Source organism: Podarcis pityusensis, assembly GCF_964106645.2.
Source record: "Podarcis pityusensis genome assembly, chromosome: 6".
Taxonomy (NCBI): domain Eukaryota; kingdom Metazoa; phylum Chordata; class Lepidosauria; order Squamata; family Lacertidae; genus Podarcis; species Podarcis pityusensis.
Genome location: NC_138030.1, coordinates 31,268,159 through 31,292,332, shown reverse-complemented (window position 1 = coordinate 31,292,332; position 24,174 = coordinate 31,268,159). Strand labels below are relative to the sequence as shown.

General features: G+C 39.4%; 1 protein-coding gene across 1 annotated transcript in view; it reads left to right on the top strand.

Annotated features, from left to right (window-relative positions):
- IPO9 (importin 9) overlaps positions 1–21,125 on the top strand; it is a 42,989-nt gene extending 21,864 nt beyond the window's left edge. The window contains exons 6-24 of the mRNA XM_081010587.1: positions 760–846; positions 2,159–2,278; positions 3,036–3,136; positions 3,840–3,898; positions 4,294–4,445; positions 5,035–5,133; positions 5,557–5,663; positions 6,385–6,524; positions 6,930–7,089; positions 7,350–7,576; positions 8,339–8,487; positions 10,079–10,207; positions 14,426–14,701; positions 15,243–15,409; positions 15,656–15,789; positions 16,531–16,650; positions 17,586–17,690; positions 17,989–18,065; positions 19,095–21,125. Coding sequence (XP_080866713.1) covers positions 760–846; positions 2,159–2,278; positions 3,036–3,136; positions 3,840–3,898; positions 4,294–4,445; positions 5,035–5,133; positions 5,557–5,663; positions 6,385–6,524; positions 6,930–7,089; positions 7,350–7,576; positions 8,339–8,487; positions 10,079–10,207; positions 14,426–14,701; positions 15,243–15,409; positions 15,656–15,789; positions 16,531–16,650; positions 17,586–17,690; positions 17,989–18,065; positions 19,095–19,205 — 2,520 coding nt within the window. The 3' untranslated portion in view covers positions 19,206–21,125. The remainder of the gene's footprint in view (positions 1–759; positions 847–2,158; positions 2,279–3,035; positions 3,137–3,839; positions 3,899–4,293; positions 4,446–5,034; positions 5,134–5,556; positions 5,664–6,384; positions 6,525–6,929; positions 7,090–7,349; positions 7,577–8,338; positions 8,488–10,078; positions 10,208–14,425; positions 14,702–15,242; positions 15,410–15,655; positions 15,790–16,530; positions 16,651–17,585; positions 17,691–17,988; positions 18,066–19,094) is intronic.
- The last annotated feature ends 3,049 nt before the right edge of the window (positions 21,126–24,174 follow it).

The following is a 24,174-nucleotide window of genomic DNA, read 5'->3' as shown; positions in this document are numbered from 1 at the left end:
TATAATAGTTTCTTCAATGTTTATCTGCCTCCTAAGCCAATTCTGTTAGTGCCCCAGTGAGCCTAGTATTTTTCTCACAGAGTGTGGTGTAGTGGTTAAGAGCAGTGGACTCGTAATCTGGTGAAACGGGTTCGATTCCCTGCTCCTCCACATGCAACTGCTGGGTTAGTCACACCTTGGGCTAGTCACACCTTGGGCTAGTCTCTCAGCCTCACTCACCTCACAGTGTTTGTTGTGAGGGAGGAAGGGAAAAGGAGATTGTTAGCCGCTTTGAGACTCCTTAGGGTAGTGATAAAGTGGGATATCAAATCCAAAGTCCTCTTCTTCTTCTTCTTCTCCTCTAAACATCCCAGTCTTCAGTTATGTGATGATTCTAGATGAATATCTTACAAAAGGGAAATTTCTTACAAAAATGAGTGTTTTGCTTATTTTGGTTGTACAAGGAAATGATTTTCTCTCTCAATAGAAACAAAGTATGCTTGATAGAAAATTAAATGTCAGAACATTTCAGCTAGGAGTGCTTTGAAAGGCTAGTTTGAAAATATATATTATTCTATCTTAAAATATCTATTGAGGAAAATCTGGTGCTAATTTTAGGTTGTCTGCACAGTGAAAAATTAGAAAGCTAACTGCTTTTTCTAGATACAATTCTGCAGAATTGTGAAGCAGGGAGAACTAGTATTGTGGGTGGCAGCTGCTGATAACACATTAACAAACGCTAGTTGTTATCATATTTTAACAAGTTGCTTTTCCTGTTAGGTTTACGGTATTCGTACAAGATCACGTGCTGTGGAAATCTTCACTACTTGTGCCCATATGATCTGTAACATGGAGGAGTTAGAAAAGGTAAATTGTTGATTCCTTATCTATGAGTTGTGTTGATTGTAGTAGTATAATATTCTTTCCATTATACTTGACACAGGGTTGTACTAACTCTGTGATAGGTTAAAAAAGAGGTGACAAGATCAAAAATTTATTCTAGCATCATGACTGAAAGGAAATTTGAATGTGAATTTTTATGTCCAAACCCTCTGATCTATACCCTGCATTGTATAGGACTAGAGTGTATGGAAGGTGGCCTGTCGGTGCAAAATGTGTTGCCAGATTGAGAGACTGGTAATTTTTATAATTTTTAGCATGACAGTCAAGGAACCTTTAACTTGGTTATAATGTGGGGCAAGGGGAGACCTCCAGCAGTCTCCCAGGAATGGCAGCTGGTATGCTTAGTCCATTTTTAGAGCCCATCTTGAGAGTAAAAAGGTAAAGGGACCCCTGACCGTTAGGTCTAGTCACGGACGACTGTGCGGTTGCAGTGCTCATCTCGAATTACTGGCCGAGGGAGCCGGCGTACAGCTTCCAGGTCATGTGGCCAGCATGACTAAGCCGCTTCTGGCAAACCAGAGCAGCACACGGAAACACCGTTTACCTTCCCGCCGGAGCGGTACCTATTTATCTACTTGCACTTCGTGCTTTTGAACTACTAGGTTGGCAGGAGCAGGGACTGAGCAATGGGAGCTCACCCCGTGGCGGAGATTCAAACCGCCAACCTTCTGAACTTCTGAGTGCTCTGATGGTGTTTCCTGCTTGGCAGGGGGTTGGACTCGATGGCCCTTGTGGTCTCTTCCAACTCTATGATTCTATGATCAGCAAGCCCTAGGCTCTGTAGTTTAACCCACAGTGCCACCCGCGTGCCTTCATCTTGAGAGTAGTTGGATTCAAATGAGGCTTGCTGAATATGCAATCCAATTGGTTGATGATATTTGATATTTGAGTGTACTGTATTTTGTTTGGGGGTATAAGGAGAAGCCAAGTAATTGAGGGTTTATAAAGGCAGCTGCTGGAACACCAAGAGAGAGGGGGAAGCCAAGGGCATGCTGAGCCATTTTGGGTGGGATTCAACCAACATAGGTGGGTCTTCTGTAAGTCTTAGTTGAATACAAAGCTTGGAAGCTAAGTGACAAATAAATGAGATGTAGAGATTATGTGTAGCTTTAAAATCTGCAGCAATTAGAACCAGTTAGTTGTTTTTAAGGAGGAGGGAGACCATGAAGAGCTTTGGGGCATGTGAGTCACAAGTTTCCTTCACTGTTTTTCCCAGGGATAAGCAGTTTACACATTGCTGTAACTGAAAACCAAATGATACTTTTTATTCTGGTAGGGAGCAGCCAAAGTCCTTATTTTCCCTGTGGTGCAGCAATTCACTGAAGCCTTTGTTCAGGCCCTACAACTGCCTGATGGACCTACATCAGATAGTGGACTTAAAATGGAGGTTTTAAAGGTAAGTATATAAAACACATCTGCATGTAAGCAGAGAACCTTTTTTTGAAAGTCTTGCTGTAGTGGGCAACAAAAATTGTGTTCTTAAGCTTTGTTTTTATTTACATGGTATGTGACATTATAACAATACTAATATAGCAGTTAATAACAGGTGCCATTAAATTTAGGTAAACAAAATACAACACAACAGAGTTTCAGGAAATATCTTTCTTTAGAAACCCTTACATATGATAGGAGTAAAATAGCTCTGTTAGGGATCAAAAATAAGTATTCATTTTACAAATGCTACTCCTGCCGAAGTGGTATGAATGCCTTGTTAGAAATTACTCCAGGATATTTTATTATATAGTTAATTTATCTAGAATGAGATTGGAGCTTATAAGGCTAGGGGTTTGTGTGCAACCCTTTGCTCGTCCTTGTCAGAACCCATGAATTAGCTTTTCGTAAGCCTGTAATATGTTTCCGGTTGGGTTCTTAAAGATGGACATGGCTTTCTGGATCTCCTATCAATTGTCAGCTGCTACCTCCTAATGACATAAATGAATCTGTGGGTCATACTGTGTCTATGGATCATAGAATCAGAGAATAATAGATTCACGTTTGTGTTCATTTAATTACCAATTTCAGTATTAATATTCACTTGCATATATATCAGACAAGTCTATTCTTCAGATGGAGAAATGTGAATATAGTGGTTTTTAGAGAGAAAATTACTAATTTTGTAAAAAAATGATTGTAAGGATCCTTTCCTTCTGCAGGCAGTGACAGCCTTAGTGAAAAACTACCCAAGGCATATGATTTCCTCCATGCAACAGATCCTTCCTATTGTGTGGAATACACTTACAGAAAGTGCAGCCTTATATCCTTTTTTCTGCATTTTGAAATAAGAGCAGATTTTCTAGAAAGAAGTACTAAGGCAGGAAAAAGTAAACAGTGGTGGTGTAAATTTGTACATGCAACAAGCATTTTACTCACAAGCAAATGACTTGAGGCTGAAAGAATTAGTTCTGTGGCATTTCTGAATTATATATCTTACTGAGAAGATTGACATGAGAAGGTGAAGGCATGCTTGAATATTTTGGCTACTGGAACAAATAGCAGCTTTGAGGGGACACCCTCCACCTAGGCCTGATACAGAATGGGCCTCCTCAAAGAACATGGATGCATGTTCTAAGAAAGAACATGGATGTATCTGTGTCATAATTTGTTGTTTGGACCTTAGAATATCTCATTATCACTTTATTTGTATACCACCTCTTCACAAAAAGATTATGCTCTAAGTGGCTTACAACCCTGAGAAAAAAGTATCACATAATCAACAGTTGCAAGAAAAAATCATTTTAACGTCTCTAATAAAGGTGGCTGTGATATGCAGCCAGTTTGTCTATTTTTTAAAAAAGAATTAGCCACAATATGGTATTGATTTCCTGTTCAAGTGTTATTGTTGCTCACTTACGCTGACTGAAGTATAGTAATTTCATTGCAAAGGATTTGGTCCTTAAAAAAAGGTGCCATGATCTGGTAGTATGTCAATTGAATCTATTTCTCCTTAACTAACATACCTATGTGAGAACAGAAGTAAATTACACAGAAGAAGTAGAAGACCCAGTGGATTCTGATGGTAAGAAACTCACTGTTACAGGTGTGATTGAAACTCTATCTAAACATCTATAAGAAACATCTGTAAGAAACTCACAGCACATGGATCTCTAGAAGAAAGAAGTCATCCTTGAAAAGCATGCTGTGCGAATATTATAAGATTAAGTACTATTTGCTGGAAACCTTGGAAAAAAATTAAAAACTGACTAACTTAGGTGAAGCCAATAATTTGAGATTTTAAATGTTAAAACAGCAACATAAACAACAAGATACTTGCTGTTGGCAACGATTTGAAACTGTAAAAAAAAAGGAATAATTTGTCATGCAATAAGTTGAATTAATTTTGGAAACTATTCATAATTTTTTCCTATCACAAAAAAGTTTGCCTTTAACAATCTTTACTTTTTTCAAATTTAGGTGAAGTTTTGGGCTTTGAAAACCTAGTATTCAGCATATTTGAGTTTGTTCATGCTCTGTTGGAAAACCACAAATTTAAAAGCACAGTGAAGAAAGCGTTGCCAGAGCTAATATATTACATCATTCTCTATATGCAGATTACAGAAGAGCAGGTAAATATATTTACTGTACATTATTATTTAGAAAATGATTTTTAACGCTTCAGTATACAGCCTTTAAAGCTGGTTAGAACTTAGTGGTAGAAGATACAATATTTATGATTATTGAATCAGTTCCTTTGTTGAAGGGAAGTTGTATTCTTTCATGTTATGTTCTCTCAATATTAATCTTTAGTTATAATTTAATTAGGAGGATTCATGCCTGTCTAGTTCCAGCTCCGATTCTCAGCCTTTGATCTATCAGTGATAAATGGTTATATGTAATTCCCGCCTTGTACCTATGTTAACCAATCAGCAACAAGATGCTTTGTGTTTGTATCAACCAATCAGCCACAAGCACACCTGTGGCAATGTTTGTAATATTCAATAAAAGAGAGTTCCCGGGGCTTGCCCCGGCAGACGCCTCTCAGATGACACCTGCCACTCGTCTGTCGTGATTTTCAACCCAACACTTTGTAATAGTCTCCAGTGATCTGAAAAATAACATTGGAACCTTTCTGCATGTGTTGGTTACGGTAATTTAGTTGCATGTATTCCTGAATAGGCTAAGGGTTTCCTATAAGTATTGTGCTTTCCTTCTTAGATAAAAGTCTGGACTGCAAACCCACAACAGTTTGTTGAAGATGAAGATGATGATACATTTTCCTACACAGTTAGGATTGCTGCACAGGACTTACTGCTGGTAAGAAATAATATGCAGTGTTTTTGCAGTAATGGTAAATAGTAGTGATTTTTCACATGCAGCTTATACACAAATACAAACCCATATACATGGAACTTGAGTATTTTCTTTAGAGCCACTTCATGTATGATTTAGTTGAGATTCCTACATTGCAGGGGGTTGAATTAGATGGCCCTCAAAATCCCTTCCAACTCGTATGATTCTGTGATTTCATTCTCTTTGGATATTCCACTAAGCATCTTGGAAAAAGTCAATCTGAAACAGAGAATGAAGAGTTGAGGGTATTTCTACCATGCCCAGATTCTCTGTGTTCTGGGACTATGTACTTAAACATCTAGCTTTATTTTCAACAAGGTGTAGTGTGAAATGAGTTCCCTTTTTTCTTGTCTGCAAAATGTATCCTGTTGCCATATTTCTGTGTAGGCTGTTGCGACTGATTTCCAGAATGAGAGTGCAACAGCATTGGCTGCAGCAGCTACAAGACACTTGCAGGAAGCTGAGCAAGCCAAAAACAGTGGTGCTGAGCATTGGTAAGACTGGGTGGCAGCTATTCATTTGATGGTACTATCTCAGTTTATTTAGCAGGCAACGAAAACAAATCAGTTTCATTGATTGATGTAGTCAGAAATGATATTAACTGACAGTCTCAACTATTCCAATTACCAGCTGTTAAATTTGTATTTATAGTGCATATGCACTATATTGGTACTATTCAAATGCCAGTTAGATTATCCAAATTATTGTAGGATTTTTTGGGGGGGGGCACTATGCATCTTATAATCTAAGTTCCCAATTGGGGGTCCATGTAATACACCTAGTGGGTCTGTGACACCATTCACATAACAAAAGCTACCATAGAGATGCAGTCCTGGGCTTCGCGCGGCTCTCCGCAAGCCTGGGGAGACCGGCGCGACTTCCCCTGGGCTCCATAGGCTTGCGAATAGCAGGCTGTTCTCGGGGCTGGGGTCGGGGGAAGCTCGGGCTTCCCCCGCGCCAGCCCCGCGCTTGGGGGGGAAATATTTTTTTTTTCTTTATTCCCCCCCCCCCCAAAAAAACTAGGTGTGTCCTATGGGGCGGTGTGCCCTATGGAGCAAAAAATACGGTATACAGTACTCCATGTTTACAGTAATATATACAAATATTTACCTTTTGTGTTATTAAGGGTAACAAAAGATATTTGTTTAATTTCTCCAGAAGTAAAATAGAAAAATGAATATTGGAAGACCTAAGTAACTTATTTATTTATTACAGGTGGAAGATACATGAAGCTTGCATGCTGGCTTTAGGTTCTGTCAAATCTCTTATCACAGACAGTGTGAAGAATGGTAGAATACACTTTGATATGCATGGATTTCTAACAAATGTAGTTCTTGCAGACCTCAACCTGTCAGGTACTTCATCATTTGGTTTGCTGATTGGTTCCTAGAAAATAACCTGAAACTCAAGCTGTATTGGAGAAATTGTTACCCATAGATTTCTAAACTTAAAAAAGATAAACTAGCCTAAAACATTAACATCAAAATATTAACGCAGGAGGGAGACATTTGCTAAAATGAAGTCCATAAAATGTAAATAGAGGGAGCTTCAGTGTGGAAGAGGCATTTTACTCTGAGTAGACCCATTGCAATTAATGAAGATGACTAAGTTAAGTCCATTAATTTCAGTAAAGTTACAATGAGTAAACAGTTGAAGACCATTCTGTAACTCTGTATACAGCTCTTCTCAATAATATATTGGATCCTTCTGTTTAATGGTAATGAGGGAGAAATGCACGAACACTTTTTTCCTTCTTCCAGTGTCTCCTTTCCTCCTTGGTCGTGCTCTTTGGGCTGCCAGTCGTTTCACAGTCGCAATGTCTCCAGAGCTCATCCAGCAGTTCCTACAAGCCACAGTTAGTGGTCTTCATGAAACTCAACCCCCTTCTGTTCGAATTTCTGCAGTAAGGGCTATTTGGGGGTAAGTAGGTCAAGAAATAGAACCTATATTAGTTGATTGTAGGCTGATACAAGGAAATGTTCACAATTTCTTGCTGTGACAGGTGAAATGTTGAAGCTGTAATCTTGACACTGTGATTATGACAGTGCATATGTACTCAGAAATAAGCCCTAACCAGACTTATGTCTGGATAAGTATGGATAGGATTGCAGCCTGAAAGAAATATTGGACACCATTACTGTATTACTGACTGTTGATGTTTTTTGGGTTTTCCCTCCTAGGTACTGTGACCAGTTGAAGATATCTGAAAGCACCCATGTCTTGCAGCCTTTCCTTCCCAGTATCCTTGATGGACTAATTCACTTAGCAGCTCAGTTTAGTTCTGAGGTCCTCAATCTTGTGATGGAAACACTTTGCATTGTTTGCACAGTAGATCCAGCCTTTACAGCAAGCGTAGAGAACAAGATCTGCCCCTTCACCATTGCCATCTTTCTCAAATATAGTAATGGTATGTGCTCAGGCAAAACTATTAATGATCATATTATGGCTACAGATAATCTTCATGAAACTATCTTCAGTTAACAGGGTTATGTATGTGTTGGCTGTCCCAATGCCTTGTTGTGAAAGACAACAGTGAAATTTCCGTGGATAGGAAAATCCATCAAGAAATTGTATTTGACATGCTCATTTCTTAATCTGTGAAAATGTCCCAACTAGAGCTTGGTGAACTTGTAGTTATAATAATTAGAGCTATATATTATTTCAATCCTGTTTTCTCGTAAATTATGCTAGAAATTTTGAGGTGTGGTTGATCAGAATCTCTGCATCTTTCTTCATCCAGTTCTGGTAGCACCTCTTCCACCCTTTGCATTTAATAATTACTGTTAGTAGCTAGGAGCAAGGGACATATTTTAAGTATGTGGAAATCAAGCATTCTTTCCCACTGTTTAGTCTTTTACTCTTGATTGTTGATATTTCTAACCAGGTATCATGACATTGGGACCACAGACGAGTCAAGCTAAGGCATCCCCACATATAATGCATGAATCACCAAAGGCAAACATCACAGCTGTGACTTTCTTTCTGACCTTTATAATTTAAAACAAACTGCTTTGTTTAGGCAGAAAGGAGGAACCCTGCCACATATAATGGAAGAGCATCATATTTGATCCAGGAGGATTTAAAATTAGCACGCCGCATTTCCTTACTTCAGTAATATAATTTGATGTAATTTTATACTCTTGGTAATTGGGTGTTTTTCTTGCTTTAGATCCTGTTGTGGCCTCACTTGCCCAAGATATCTTTAAGGAATTAGCACAAATAGAAGCCTGCCAAGATGCAATGCAGATGCGATTGATCCCAACCCTTGTCAGCATCATGCAGGCTCCTGCTGATAAGATTCCAGCAGGGCTTTGTGCAGTAAGTACGAGGGTATCTTCTCAGAACGTGAAATGCTTTATATATCCTAATGCGGTTTATAAAAACAAATACTTTTTATTACTGAAAAATACATAATCATGGAAGAGAAGGGCATACAGTTGGATCGTGTCTTATGTGTGGGTTTGGTTTCTGACAAAGTACATATACACAAAATTGTGTACAGGCAACTCCCAACTTGTACGCAATCTACTTGCATACAACCGCACACATGCACAGTGCCAGGAATCTGAAAGTAGTGGGAGAGACCTGGAAAGTCTGGCTCACGGGGAGACTCCAGAGCCTCAAAAGGATGGCCTCTTTGGGCTCTGGGGATGGTCTCTTTGCAAGCCACAAGGACTCTCCAGGGTGCTCCCCACTTACGCGCATTTCACTTATGCATGCAGAACATAACCCCCGTGTAAGTGGAGAGTTGCCTGTAGGAAGAAGAACCTCCATCACCAGCAGCAACAGGTCATTCTTCCTCTCACTGGCAGCAACAAGCACTTGAGCAACCCGCCAACTGCTGCTACAACCCAACAGCCTTTCCCAGCTTCTTTGGCACTTGCAGATCTGCCCTGCCTCTTCATCCCTTCTCCCTGTGCCCTGCCACTATGAACCCACCACCTCCAGCTACCTAATGGCCTCAAGAAGTACAGCACTGCTGGGTTCACCCTCTCTTTTATTGGCAGCCAGCAGGGTGGCAGAGGCTGGGCACCACTGCTCTCCCACCTTCCAAACACAGCATGTTGCTGGCACATACTGGAGGAAGTGAGGCAGGGATAAGGTGCTTTGAGTTCAGTATTGTACAATAAAGTGGAACCAGTCCTCTACTCTACAGCTACACAGTGCCGAGCTCCCTGTGCCTCTCCCTCTCATTCAAGCAACATGCTATGTTTGGAAGCTAGGAGAGCAGTGGTAGCTCACCTCTGTTGCCAAGGCACATGTGGAGAGGGATAGGAGTGATGGGGCCAGGTGGGGTGGGCCATTGCTAACTGGGAAGCCCCCGGAGGTGCCCTTTTCCATTCCACTCGGGGATATTCCTTGTGGAGAAGTGATGGGAACGCCATTTTGAAATGGGACCCCCCCCCCCCATTCGCTCCCCTCTTGAGGAAGACCCACTTCATCTGGATCTGCATAAACAGAACGCATGTAAGATATGCTCCCACTGTATCTATTTTGAGAACAGTGCACATACCTTGTCTTTGTTCCTTTAGGTGTCACAGTTATTTCAGTAACTGTTTCTTGGTGAAAACTGAACCATTAACCAGATTGAGAAGATTTTTCACAGTGTTTGGACCAGGACATGTTAGTTGAATTTAAATATAATTTATTTCCATGAGAGCTAGTCATGACTAATGAAACACTTCGAGTTCAACAGGACCTAAGTTCAACATCTTAATTTGGTTCCAGCCAGCACACTAAAACTACCACTCTTCTGACTACTCTTGATGCGACCATCTGGAAGAATCTCTGCAAGAATATTTTGAAGATGACAAAAATGTTTTCTGCAAATTGATCTGCTCCTTTCCTGACGTGCTGTGTCTCCTTATTCCAAAACTACTCAACATCTATCTGAATTTTTCTTTTTCAGACTTCGATAGACATATTAACAACTGTTGTGAGGAATACTAAACCTCCCCTTTCACAGCTCCTAATCTGCCAAGCTTTTCCTGCTGTGGCTCAGTGTAGTCTGCACACAGATGACCATGCTACCATGCAGGTAATCATTTTTTGGAAGAGGGAAGTTTTTGTTAGATCTTGCATTGTCTGGAAGCTTCTGAGTTGAAGCCAACCACTTCATACTGCATAGCATATTTAGGTTTATGGACTGGAAATTGCAACTGGATCTGTTATTGAAAGCACAAGTATCTTGTTTTTATTATAATTCTTGGTCATAGTAACTTGAAATTTACCTTGCTTAAGCCCCCAAAATACCAGAGCGAGTGAGTACCTCGTGCTCCTCTCTTTTTCTTTTGGTAATTTATAATAGAATGAATTAAGAGAAGTAAATGGGTTTTATAGTACTTTGAGAATATTTTTTAGTAGCTTTTTATTGTAGACTGATACAACATAGGAGACTGTCTATTCTTAGACTATTAACACAACTCAAATTATATGAATGAATTGGAGAGAAGCAAGAAACCTAAAGATGAAATATATTCACGGAAGAATATTTGAAAGGAGGTTGTGAGTTAAGTCCAAGCTCCTCACATAAACCAACCTTGACATTGTGATCATCATCTGAGACCCTTCTCCATGTACCCCTTCCACAGAAATTCTGAAGGGTGAAAACATGAGAATGGGCCTTTTCAGTGGTGGCTCCTGTTTGTAGAATGCTCCCCAGAGGCTTGCCTGGCATCATCTTTATCCATTTTTAGGTGACAGGCTAAAACGTTCCTTTTTACATGGGCTTTTGACCATTAATTTGAATGTTATTAAGTACTTACGATTTCTTGTAGTGGGGCAGGATCTTTAAGACCTGTCTTCTGTTTGTGTAGATTTTTAAAATAGTTTTTGGTTGTGCTCTTGTAATTGGTTTAAGTAGGTCACTTTTGTCAGCAAAGTGATGAATAAATGAAATAAATAATACATAATAGAGTTTGCATGCACTTGGGGCAAGCTTCACTGACCTTGATTTCATAGGAAAGGTAGTTCCCATTCAAATCCAAAACAATAACTCATAAAGCATAAACTAATGAATTACGGGGTCCTGTCCATCATGTCTTTCTTGGCACTGGTACTACTGCAATACAGGTAAGTTGTCATTGCTTAATAAGTAACATTTCCCCAGTTGAGTCTTTCATAGCTGGCTGGCTGTAGATCATGTTTATTTTATTTTTTTAAATAATATTTATTGCTTTTATACCTTACAAAAAGAAAAAAGAAGAGAAGAAAAAAGAAAAAGAGGGGAAAAAGCAAAAGAGAAAACAATACAATACAATATATAAACAATACAAAATGCAACATTAACACATTAACAAAACAGATACAAAAACAATTCAATAAAAACACACATCATACCATCTCAGTATCCTCTCTTTCATTCCCTTGTTTCATCGACCTCCTCTCACCTCCATTTTTGTATTCCATTTCTATTAATTGTTTCAGCAAATCCTTTCCATCTTTCTCTATTTTCTGTCATGTAATTATCTTAACATATTTTAACCTTGTTTTCCATTAATACTATAATACTTATTTATACTTAATTACTCAAAATATTTCTACTAAAGCCATATAATTCCCTTCCAACATTTTTCTAACACTCATTAATTTTACATTATTTCCATGTATAGGTTTTAAACTTTTTCCAATATTCTTCCACCGTCTCTTCTCCCTGGTCTCCGGATCTGCCAGTCATTTCCGTCAATTCCAAATAGCCCATCAACCTGGTGATCTTATGTCCGAGGCTCTTAACTCTTTTCCAGGTCTCTTCTGCAGGTCTTCTTCATATTTATACATGCACTTTACTTTGTCTTCTCCTGATCTTATTCTTATTTTCCTTCCTTTGATGCTGAAAAGTAGATCTCCGGGGAATTCCCATCTAGCAATGTTTTTGTTCCTTCTCAACAAGTCAACCAAATCTGCATAATTAAAACTGAAATTCAAAAAATATTTCCAATCATGTTCCAAAGTTCCTCCGAGTCTGGCAGTCCCCACAACTCCAGTCTCCTTCTGACCCAAATCCAGGTCCCAGAGATCAATCTCCTGTCCAAGCGGGGCTCCAATCCTGGAAGTCTGACTTTCTCTAAATTCAGTCTTGGAAGACATCAACTTATAATCATCCAATTGCAACTGTAAGGCTGGAGCTCTCTGCTCCACCACTTGTGCCACTTTAATTGGGCCTGGAAGCACTTGTGCCATTTTAGATTCCACATCAAGAACTTTCTTCCCCGCCTTCTCAATTTGCCATGTCAAAATAGATTCCTGTATCGATTCCTGAGTAATTTCTGTATTAATATTGACTTTTTGTGCCAAATTACCGTATTTTTCGCCCTATAGGACGCACCGGCCCATAGGACGCACCTAGATGGGGGGGGGGGATAAAGGAAAAAAATTTTATCCCCCCCCACGCGGGGGAAGCCCGAGCTTCCGCCAACCCCAGCCCCCAGAACAGGCAGCTCTGGGAGCTTGCAGGGCTGGGGTCGGGGGAAGCCTGAGCCTCCCCCAGAGCTATGCAGAAGCCGCGCGCAGCTTCGGCATCGCTCTGGCAGCTTGCGGGGCTGAGGGAGGGGGAAGCCGGTGCTTCCCCCTCCCCCAGAACAGGTCCCAGAGCGATGCAGAAGCTGCGCGCAGCTTCGGCATCGCTCTGGCAGCTTGCGGGGCTGGGGGAGGGGGAAGCCCACCCCCAGCCTCCAAACCAGGTCGTGAGACAGCGGGATGGCGCGCTGCGCCCCCCCCCGCTGTCCCCAAGCTTGCGGGGCTGGCGGCGGGGAGAAGGGGGCTTCTCCCCGCCGGCAGCCTCCAAACCATGTCGGGAGACAGTGGGATGGCGCGCTGCACCTCCCCGCTGTCCCCCGAGCTTGCGGGGCTGGCGGTGGGGCTCTCCTGAAGCCTGCATTCGCCCCATAGGACGCACACACATTTCCCCTTCATTTTTGGAGGGGGAAAAGTGCGTCCTATAGGGCGAAAAATACGGTAGTCACTTTTTGTTCCAAGTTATCAATTTTTATAGTCCTCGCATCTGTCTTCTTGAAAAGCTGTTCCAATGAGTCGTTAATCTTGCAAAATGCAAACACCAAGGCTTCTTCTGTCAACATTCTTAACGAGTCAAGGTCAAATCCAATTTCTCACAGTTTTATCTTGCTGATGGAAAATTCCCCAGCTCAGCTCCTGTAACAATTTCAAAGGCTTCCTCTAGAGGGAAACAGTTTCTATTTGTATCAATCCTTTTAAGCACAGTTCAAACAAGAAAGATAGTTTCAATTTTCATTTACTTTTACTCCTTTTTAAGCGCAGAAAGAGACAGTAGAAACAAGATATCTCCCTTCTTTAACTTACTGTCAGCAGACAATCCATTCACAGTCAATGAGCATATCCAAAACTTCAATGCTTACTAGCAGCCCATTTCCAGGTTCAGAGCAGTGGTAATTTGACTTTCTTCACTCTGTCCTGCAGGCTTACACGATCTTAAATCTCCCCCCTCTTCTCCTGCTTCCAAGGGGGGTTTAGTGATTTAACCGATGGACGTTTAATCCTTTATGAGAGACTTTCCAAGGCTTTAGCTTGCAGCCTCTTTGCTTCAATCTATTTACAAAAAAGGGAGGCGGACTTCCTGTTCGAAACCTCCCCACAACAGCAATGCGGCTTCACTCCGTGAAAAAAGCAGTTGATTCAAAGCACCGCACCGCTCACCCCAACTCGCTCCGGATCCCCGAAACCGGGTTTCCCCGCAAGTAGGGGGACGCAAAAGGTGCCAGCCGAATCCCACATCCACAAGCTTCTCCCGCCTGTGGTTTTTGATGGGTCTCCGCCTTCGCCGTGGCGGCCAGACCCTAATTTCCACGGAGCGGATTCCTCCCGATCAGAGGAATCAAGCCATTGCGGGAGGCGCCTCCCCGGAAGTCTCGCTGTAGATCATGTTTATACCCTTTGGAACCATTCAGAAATAGTTCCAGGTTCAGAAATGCATCCTGTGTTTTCATAGCATTCTCTCAATGTTAAGTGCATGAGCTCAGAATATTGTCATCATAACAGATAGTTCCCAAGTGCAAATTTTGCCAGATAAACATGTTTTGGTGGCACTCAGGACTATTTCCTAGCCCTTGCATAAAAGGAAAGGAGCAAGTTTGCATGAAAAAGATATTCCACATACAGTTTTTGACTCGTACAATCTCTTGCCAGTTAATTTGTTTCCTTTGGGCCTATAATGCTGTTTGTTAAATGTCTGAAGCACTTGGTAGGTTGAAAGTGTGTATTCTCACGTGCTTTGTTCTTTCAGAATGGTGGTGAGTGTCTACGTGCATATATTTCAGTCGCTCTGGAGCAAATTGCACAGTGGCATGATGAGCAAGGCCACAATGGACTGTGGTATGTGATGCAGGTGGTGAGCCAGCTTCTTGATCCACGCACTTCAGAATTCACAGCTGCCTTTGTAGGCAGATTAGTTTCCACGTTGATTTCTAAAGCAGGGAGTGAATTAGGAGAGAATCTCGACCAGATTCTGAGAGCAATTCTTAGTAAAATGCAGCAAGCAGAAACACTCACTGTAATGCAGGTAAGAGGCTCAAAACTTAAGTTGATAAAATGAGTTGCCTTGCCCAAACCCCTTGATGTATTTAGCTATCCTGTAGCTTTATACATGAAGCTGACCTGGCTTAGAGCAAAGCCAATTTGGTGAGGGATATGTTCGCTAATGCCTGGCGGGATGGCATTCCAGTTGTAAGTGGGTGTTCTGAACTGAACTCACAAGTTTGTTTATCCATTGCTTATGAAACAGTATATTCCCTATGATTACCACAAACATTGTATTAGCGTACAAAACAACTTGTGTTCATTACTGCTACTTAAGCAGAGAACTTCTAAAATTCTAAAATTATATTTGAGATGCATCATGAAAGATGACTAAGCTTCTTAGCAGGATGCATGGGGACTAGGTGCTTTGTAACTTTTTCAGTCAAGTTCAGTGACTGATCCTGCAATCCTTTTTTGGTTTTGCAGGATCTTATTGTTGAGTTCAGTTTCAAGCATTGGTAAAACGACTGAAATTCCCAAAATACAAAAGTCAAAATGTCTATCTTACTTTGTCTCTCTTGCAGTCTTTGATCATGGTATTTGCTCACCTGGTTCATTCTCAACTTGAACCACTACTAGAGTTTCTTTGTAGTCTACCTGGGCCAACAGGCAAGCCTGCCCTGGAGTTTGTAATGTCAGAGTGGATGAGTCGACAACATTTGTTCTATGGGCAATATGAAGGCAAGGTCAGGTAAGGTGTCCATCCCTTGATCACATGTATGCCTTGAAATAATTGAGCATGCTCATACCTTTCATTTTAAAGAATCCTATGTCATTATAGTTGTTTGTTCCTGGTTTTGCTTTAATAACCTGCTCTTTGAACAAACCACTCTGCCCCAAATTTGTAGATAAGGGGAAACTAGTTCTAAAGTCTTGTAAATAGGATGACACTAAGAATGGAGCTGATCTTCAAGTATGTGACTCTTAAAATTTTCAGCTCTGTAGCCCTGTGTAAACTCCTCCAGCATGGTATCAATACAGATGACAAGCGACTGCAGGATATCAGGGTAAAGGGAGAAGAAATATTTAATATGGAAGAAGGAATACGCACACGATCAAAAGCAGCTAAAAGTAAGTGTTAACATGTTATTTCAAGATTGAATCAGCCATAAGTAAGAGGCATAGAAAGTCCATTAAAATATGCTACAACTCCCATCAAAACCAGTGGGACTTAAGTGCCACTGACAGAGAATTAAAAGCTTTGAAAGTTATGACATGTACATCTTTTTCTGGTCTTTTTCAGACTAATGTAGAATGCAAGGCTTACACAGACATAAGAGATTTTATAGTAGTTGAATGCATTAAATGCATGTTGGTCAGAAACAGTGAACAGTTGCTGACTTATAAATAGCAATCGTATATAGAAGAGTGCCATCTTTTAAATAATAACATAAAGTGATGACGACTGTGCAAAGGATTGGCATTTAGTCATCCAGTTCTCCCTGATGCTGCAAATGTAACTGTTCAACAGGATGTCTACTCAGTCATTAGTTTAGAAAACAATGTTAAAGGGATCATTTGTTGTTTAGTCGTTTAGTCATGTCCAAGTCTTCGTGACCCCATGGACCAGAGCATGCCAGGCACTCCTGTCTTTCACTGTCTCCCGCAGCTTGGTCAAACTCATGGGATCATAGTGAATGTATAGTGTTGAAAAGAGTTGACTACTGCTGCTTTTTGTGACAACTTTAAAAACTGAAGAGTTTAACAGATTTGGAATGCCTCTTCAGACAGTTGTGAACGTTTACGTAATTGCATCAAGTTTCCTAAATTCTTAGCTGCATGTATAGACTTTTTTTCCTCTGTTCTTCTCAGATCCTGAACGCTGGACCAACATTCCTTTGTTAGTTAAAATCTTAAAATTGATAATAAATGAACTTTCTAATGCAATGGAAGCAAGCTCTTCTCGACAAACTGCTGCAGAATGGAGTCAAGGTACAACACTGATGTGACTTTCAGTCTTTATGGTGGTTATCATTTGGTGCCATCCAATATGTTGCAGTGGTAAAGTGTTTCAGACTAGGCCTAGGAAGACCAGGTTCACGTTTCCATTCTGACATGAATCTCACACTAGGGCCCATCACTGTCTTTCAACCTAGCCTACCTCACAAGGTAGTGGTGATGATAAAATGGAGGGATAGGGACCCAAGTATGCTGCAATGAGCTCCTTGGTGAGATATAAATGTAATACATTAAAATATATGACTGCTGCTTCTATAGCACAAAATGTCAACTATGCCCGCATGGTGTGTGTGTGTGTGTGTGTGTGTGTGTGTGTGTTTGGTTTTAATTTTTTTAACCCATAAATCATAGAGAATGCTCACATGCTGTGGACAATCTTAGATTTGCACTAAGCTGCATGAGAGTTCAGGTATTTAGAGAATAGGAGTTCTGGGTATAGGTCTTCTTACTTAGCAGTGAGAGCTCTGCTCCCTTTATATGCCCCAATTCTATGTAATTTTCCTCAGTGACTAGAAATACTAAGTACTCCATGAAACAAATATTTTCAATTAGAAGTATGTGAATTACTAACCAAAATAATATAACAAATTTACTTGGCAATAAATACAATTTTAAAATAGTACTTAATTGTAGATATATGTGCTTAGAATTGAGTTTTCTATGTACCTATATAGAGCATTCCATTGTCAACCATGGCACTTTTAGTATATTTTTCTTTTTGGTGAGAACTGCAGCTTTCTTGGTAATATTCTGCTTGCTCAGAAATGTACAGTTCTGTCCAAATTGAAATTTCCAGTATGCCTCCTAGTTAAAAAGCAATGTCCAGGTGGTGAACTTTACATCAAAGCAAAACAAAAACAAAAAAAACACACTCCTCAAGGCAAAACTGTTTCTCTCTTAATTAACAGAGGAATCCAATGATATGTGGGAAGATCAAGAAGAGGAAGAGGACGAGGAGGAGGAAGGGTTAACAGGGCAGCTATTGTCTGATATTCTTGCTACAAACAAGTATGGTGAGCAAAGCAGTTCTAAACTTGTGAAGATTATTTGTGCAGGGAGCGGTAGACCCAGACCTTTAGTAAAAGTATTTTACAAACCACTTTCACTGTGTTGTTTAGAAATGTGACTTGTATAAGAACTGAAATAACACCAATTTATTTCTTCTTTCAAATGTATTTAGTGTCTAAATAAAAGTGTTGTAGTTCATTTCAGTGCAAAAAGTGTATGCAAAAAAGACAGATTTCTGTAATTGTGCATATTGGTGTTTTCTTGCCAATATGATGGCTCACATATCACATTGTTTGTTTACAGATGACGATTATTATGAAGATGATGATGAAGACGATCCAGATGCACTGAAGGATCCTTTGTATCAGATAGACCTACAGGTAGGTTGAATGATCAAGGTTTCGTTGCTGTTTACTAATCTTTTTAAATACTTATTCTAATCTTTTAAAATACTTATTCAAATACCTGGAATACAGTTAATACTGTTGAATACTGACTTGAATATTTATTCTCATCTGTTTAACATGCCCTCACAACAGCACGAAGCTACTGTAATTAACTTTGAAAGCTTTATCTCACAGTAATGCATAGCACCACACATAAGGCTGTAGACAAAAATCAGTACATCCATCTGATGGTCAGTAAATAAGGGGACTAAGAACAATCTAGATTTCTCTGTGTTGCCAACCAGTGGTCCTGAATATTGGAATGTAATAGTGCTCTGCTTCTGTTCTTTAAAGAGAAAAGCTTTTTAAATCTTGGGACAGGAAGCATCTGGAGTTCTAATTTTGAGTGGGAAAATGACTGAAAATGTTCTGCTTCTTTCCCCCTTCCCAAACTGCTTTGCTGTTATATTATCCCAACACAAATTTTGTAACTGAGGATTAATGCCATTGAGTTGTTGTAGTCAGTGGAGGGTTTGTATTTGGAGAGGAAGGTTCATCTTTCAGGAAAGTTTCTTTTAACAGCAAGAGAGCTATATAATACTGAGTCTGATGTATAAGAAAATGAAATAAATCAAAATTGAAATTAGAATTTGATAAAACTCCTCTTTGGGGTTAAAACGCAATCATTTATTTTAAAATAACTAGTAAAATCATACCAAAACAAAATAAACTAAAACAACATAAGCAATAAAAGCAAAGCAGTGACAGATTAGTATTGGTATCTGACAGGGAGCAATTCAGGTGGAAAAATAAAAAGGTATTTTGCCTGGCATGAAAAGAACATTGGAGTAGGCACAAGGCTTAAGGGTTTAAGACCTTTAAACTAAGGTCTTGAGCATTTTATATTGTTATCACTCTCTTGCATTAATATATTGTTCTTCTGTATTATAGAATAATTTCACGTATAAATAATTGTGCAGTATCCTGTGGAAATGAATTGACAACTATTTGTCTTCCTTATAGGCTTACCTTACAAACTTCTTATGTCAGTTTGCACAGCAGCCTTGCTATGCAATGTTCTCAGACCACCTCAATGAGAATGAAAGAAGAGTTCTTCAGACCATTGGCTTATAAATCCTGAGCATTGTGAACATATCTGGAAAATATTTTTCTGGTTTATTTCACGTTTTGTGACTTGAAACATCTTCCATTATTCACCAGATGTGATTATCTTTATTTTGAGGAACTGTTCCTTATCTTATCATGATGTAGGGTTAAGAGAAGGATTGTTGAAGGCAACAAGAGGCAGATGTGCATAGAATTTTGCACACTGGATTTGCACAACGGGAACACTATTCTTCAGATCAGCTTTTCAGTAGAAAATTTAAGTATTGTGCCCTAAAGCCAACTTTCTCTCCTCCACTGAAAAAGCACTTCACTGACTTTTCACAGCACAGCTTAATGAAATGAGGAAGACATCGCCATTCGTTCGGATGTGTATTGAAACTGGGAAGTTTTGTCCCACTTTGCACTTCTGTCACACAGGGTAAATTATCTTGATCTTACCATATGGCATCTTTTTACCAACACTTGAGTGGAAATGGAATCCACTTACAATACAAGAGCTTGGATTAAAACCTGAAAAAATAAAATTGTTTACCGTTCATATATAGAAGTAAACGACTCCTATGTGAGCTCTGTTATTCTCATGATTCTTTACTAAAGCTATCATGCACCCATTCTGAGCAGGCTTGCTAAAAACTCAGTTCCTGTGGTTACTGATGACTGGTTTTGCAACCAAACATTTTTATACAAATTCTTGATTGTATTTAACTTGTCTATTTACTCCATGAATACAGCTTTCATATACTTTTTGCTTCCTTCACATGCACAAATCACACAATATGGCTAAGCTGTAGTCCACAAATTAGTATGTGTATTTTTATAGGGCCATAAAATTAACATTTACTGGCTAATCTGCAAGTACAGTGATGCATCTCACAACACCTCTTTGCCTTTTTCCTCCCTTTTTGGGAAAGAAATTAAAAATAAAACTGTTCATACCTCCATTGTTATCATTCTTTTTAAAATATCCAGGTAACAAAGTTGGATCCTTTGGTAATCTCTTTAAAATTCACGTGTGAAAAGCATACCAGGCTTTAATTGCCACTGCACTGAACGAGGTATAGGCATCTTTAATTTGAGGTATTGCGCAGCTTGTTTCACTGGTTTTTATGTTAAAGGTTATATGAGTCTTCCAAAATTAAACCCAAATTTAATGATGTAATTTAATGATGTCATGATCTATCAACTTTATAAAAATACAGTAGAGACAGTTCATGTGTGTATTATAACAGTTTGGATGAGATACTGTATGATGGAGGAGAGTGATGGCTGCCAGGTCTGAAAACTGGATTTATAATACTTTATTCATGTTCAATGGATAAAAATTTAATGAATCGTGAGAAGCTGGAGGTTTGGGAAGTGTTTCAGTTTAATAGCTGTCAGAGCTTTCAGCCCCAACTTGAGACTTCAACTGCGTAATTGCAGGACACTGTCAAGGAGGAAAAAGCAGTAGGGGTTCAGCAAGGGAAATAAGATCTCAAATGTGCTGGGGCCAAGCTTAGGTTTGCATGCTGAGTGTAAAAAAAGAGACTGTTAATTGAGGGACCAATATTAACTGTAGTTCCACCCTCCCCGTAATTCACTTGGAATGTATGAGCACATTTGGACCAGGTTATTATTTATTCATCAATGAATTGCTGTTTGCATATGCCTTAAGGCATTTTACAAATATACCATAAAACCAGCTAAAATAGTTTTAAGAACAGTACAAAAAACAATTGAAGGTAAGTTTATTTTGTATTTTTGTTAAATCTAAGTGAGATACAGTAGGATGCATGTCTCTCCAACTCAAGTTGTTTCCTGACAGCATTTTTATACTCAAGCCTAATTTGCCAGTAAGAAGCTGTCTCACTGAAGTTCTGTTCTGCATTAGAGGCTGTTGCCTGAGTTACACAGTTTTACAAAATAATAAACTTTTTAAAAAATCTACAGAGCAACAATGTCTATTTTTTTTTTGTAGTATCAGAAGCTATAACTTCACTTTCTTATTGTCAGTCCATACCAACTTAATCTATTACTGCACAACATTATTTTTTTAAAAAAATGCTTACTGCATGAAGATTTAAAAAAATAACCTGTTTGCTATGGATCCACTTCTGGAAAATAGCAAAAATAGCAGTTAACCACATGTGTATCTTCAGGCAAATATTAGGCTAGGGCAAAGAAGCTGAAGTGAGTCATCTCTCTCATAGTGGCATATGAGAGGGTAGCATAAAACAATGCAATTTCTAGCACTCCACAAATTTAGGACCACTGTGCCAAGACAAAACATACAGATAGCTGACATTCTTGTGAAGTTAGCCATCTTAAATGTCTTCCTAATAAAAACCTATTTATATATGTTAAGTACAGTGAGGGGTATTCCTCCTACTTATTCCTGTAACAACCAACTAGGTGGCAAGACTGGGGATAGCTGAGAAAAAGATTTTTTTTAAATAGTTTATAAACCATTTCTAAATTGAAGCTGAATTTAGACTATTTTATGGAAATGGTGTCAAATAGTGACGCCAAGTTCTTGAAGAGGGCAGTATCAAAAGCTACGACATTTGCAATTCTTTAAAAAATCATCTTTGTTTTTATTGTCTTGCCAAAAATATTCCGTTGAACTGTAAAAAATAAATGCCTTAAGGCTTTTTTGTGCAAGTTAGGAAACTTGAAAAAAGACCAGATAGCTCAGAACAATCTTGTGACACAACCAACTTTAAAGACCACGGATGGGATTCAACTACCATGCCCTGCTAGCACAAGGATTTTTGCTTGTTCAACAGGAATCTCCTCCCCAAAAATGTTCTAGAGTACATTTAGAGGGGCACACATGGGGTGGGGAAAGGAAGAAGAGGTTCCATTGTGCAAGATTTAGTGCTATGTTTGGTTCTACCCCACGTGTGAAAAATCCACTTGAATGGTTTCCCTTCTGTTTCCTTTTCTAAGGAATGTCTATAAAATGTGTTTTACATAGGAGAACTGTAAAAATCACAACACCCTGTATTTGAAGTACATAAACTCAGGAGTTAATAGCTCAGGATAGCATATTAAACTATTATTTAGGATACTAGAAACAGCTTATGTCTCATACATTCATTGTCCCTTAAAAAATCATCCTGTAATCTTAAACTATCTTTGCACACTAAAGGATGGACTTTCGAGTACCTCATGTTTTTATTACTCCTTAAAATGAATGCCTGCTATACATCTATGCCAGACTCCTTGATGAAAGAAAATGCAAGCAATTTCCCCCTTTTTATATGTATTTATCTTGCTGAGGAACTCTCAGAGCTTCATATAAATTGAATAGAGGTTAGATCTGGTCAAATGCAATTTTAGAAATGAGCTAAAGCTATCCATAAATATTGTTTGTGTCTTGATTCTGTGTAGATAAAATTTAATAAACACTATAAATGTTCAGTGTCTGCTTTATTCTACACACAAAAGCCTTCCTGTGCTAATATGCATCTATTTGCTTAAATGATGCTGGAACTCCTGCCTGCATTCAGACGACTAATCCTGGATACGTTCTGTATTTATTTTTACAACAAGGCTTACCCTTTGGTTAACTTTGCACTGTTGTCTGGCCAGCATCTGTACATGTGCATGTTGCCTTATCAATCTAGCAGGTAAAGAATCATAACAAGCAATTTAGAGTGGAATTCTATTCATGTTTACTCAGAAGTCCTGCATTGAATGCGTATTACTCCTAGCTAAGTACATAGGACTGCAGCCTTAGTTCCTGATGTTCTTTAGCCCTGGCAGGGAGAAGCATAATACAATCCAGGCTACATAGGGGCTCTCAGGAAAAGATAACTGGAAGGATGTATTTATCCAGTAGAGAATTTAATTGCCATAAAATTGTTAAATACAAGGATGCAGTATCTTGCCCTCCAGATGTATCTCCCATCAACCTCAACCACCATGGCCAGTGATCCACTGCTGGAAAGCCATTAGTTCCTCAGCCATGGTTTACCGGCTACTAGCTACCTGATATTAGAAGGTGTGGCACTGGTGCCTAAAAATTACATCTATTTGTTGCCATACACCCACAATATTTGGCAAGCACTGCATTTCTAGCTATCATGCCTGGTTTGCAAGCTTTTTCCAGGGCATCTGCCTGCCCTTTTAAAAACCAGTCTGCAACGAACTATTGTTCTACTATTCTAATGCAGGGAAAATGCTTGCCAATCTTGATCTTTCCAAGACTCAAAATTCCAATCCTGAGTGTGCTGCATCATCAAGATTTTGCCTAGCGTTAGCTAGTTCCACAAATAATACAACTTGATTAGGTACAACTCTGATTCTGTGCATTCTAAGGAAATGGCTGCAGGAGGCACACAGCCTCCAACGCCTCTTAATCTTATCTCCTCTCTATTCACAAGAACTTGATGCCTGTTTCATGTAATTCTTTTGCCTTATTGTACATAGGGAAGCTTGATAAACACTAGTTAAATGATATCCGGAGTCTTAGTGAGAAATAAATAAATAAATTAAAAAACCGTCCAGTAGCACCTGGAAAGTATAAGCTTTCGTGTGAATGCACACCAAAGCTTATACTCAGAACAAACTTAGTTGGTCTCTAAGGTGCTACTGGACAGTTTCTTAATTTATTTCGACTGCGTCAGACCAGCACCTGAATCTTGGTGAGAAAATTCAAGTTAAGACTGGTTTTTCTGGATTTGCTTCTTAAGGGTTTTAGCACCAGTGTGGAAAGCAGGCTGTCTTTCTCAGGGCTAGAGCAGAGCAGAGTTTTCCGTTTGCTAAAGATGGTTAAATGCTTCTTAAGAACGTTCGAAGAATTAAAACAAAGGCGCATGTAGTCCAGCATCCTGCGCTCGCAATGGCCAGCCAGATGCGCTCTCCTCTCCCAGCTTACGATTCCTAAACTGCCTCCGATACTAGTAGACATGGAAAGCCCTATTCTCCATGAATTTGGCTAACGCCCTTTTAAATGTTGGTGGCTGAATGCCACAGTTAAACCAAGAGCTAC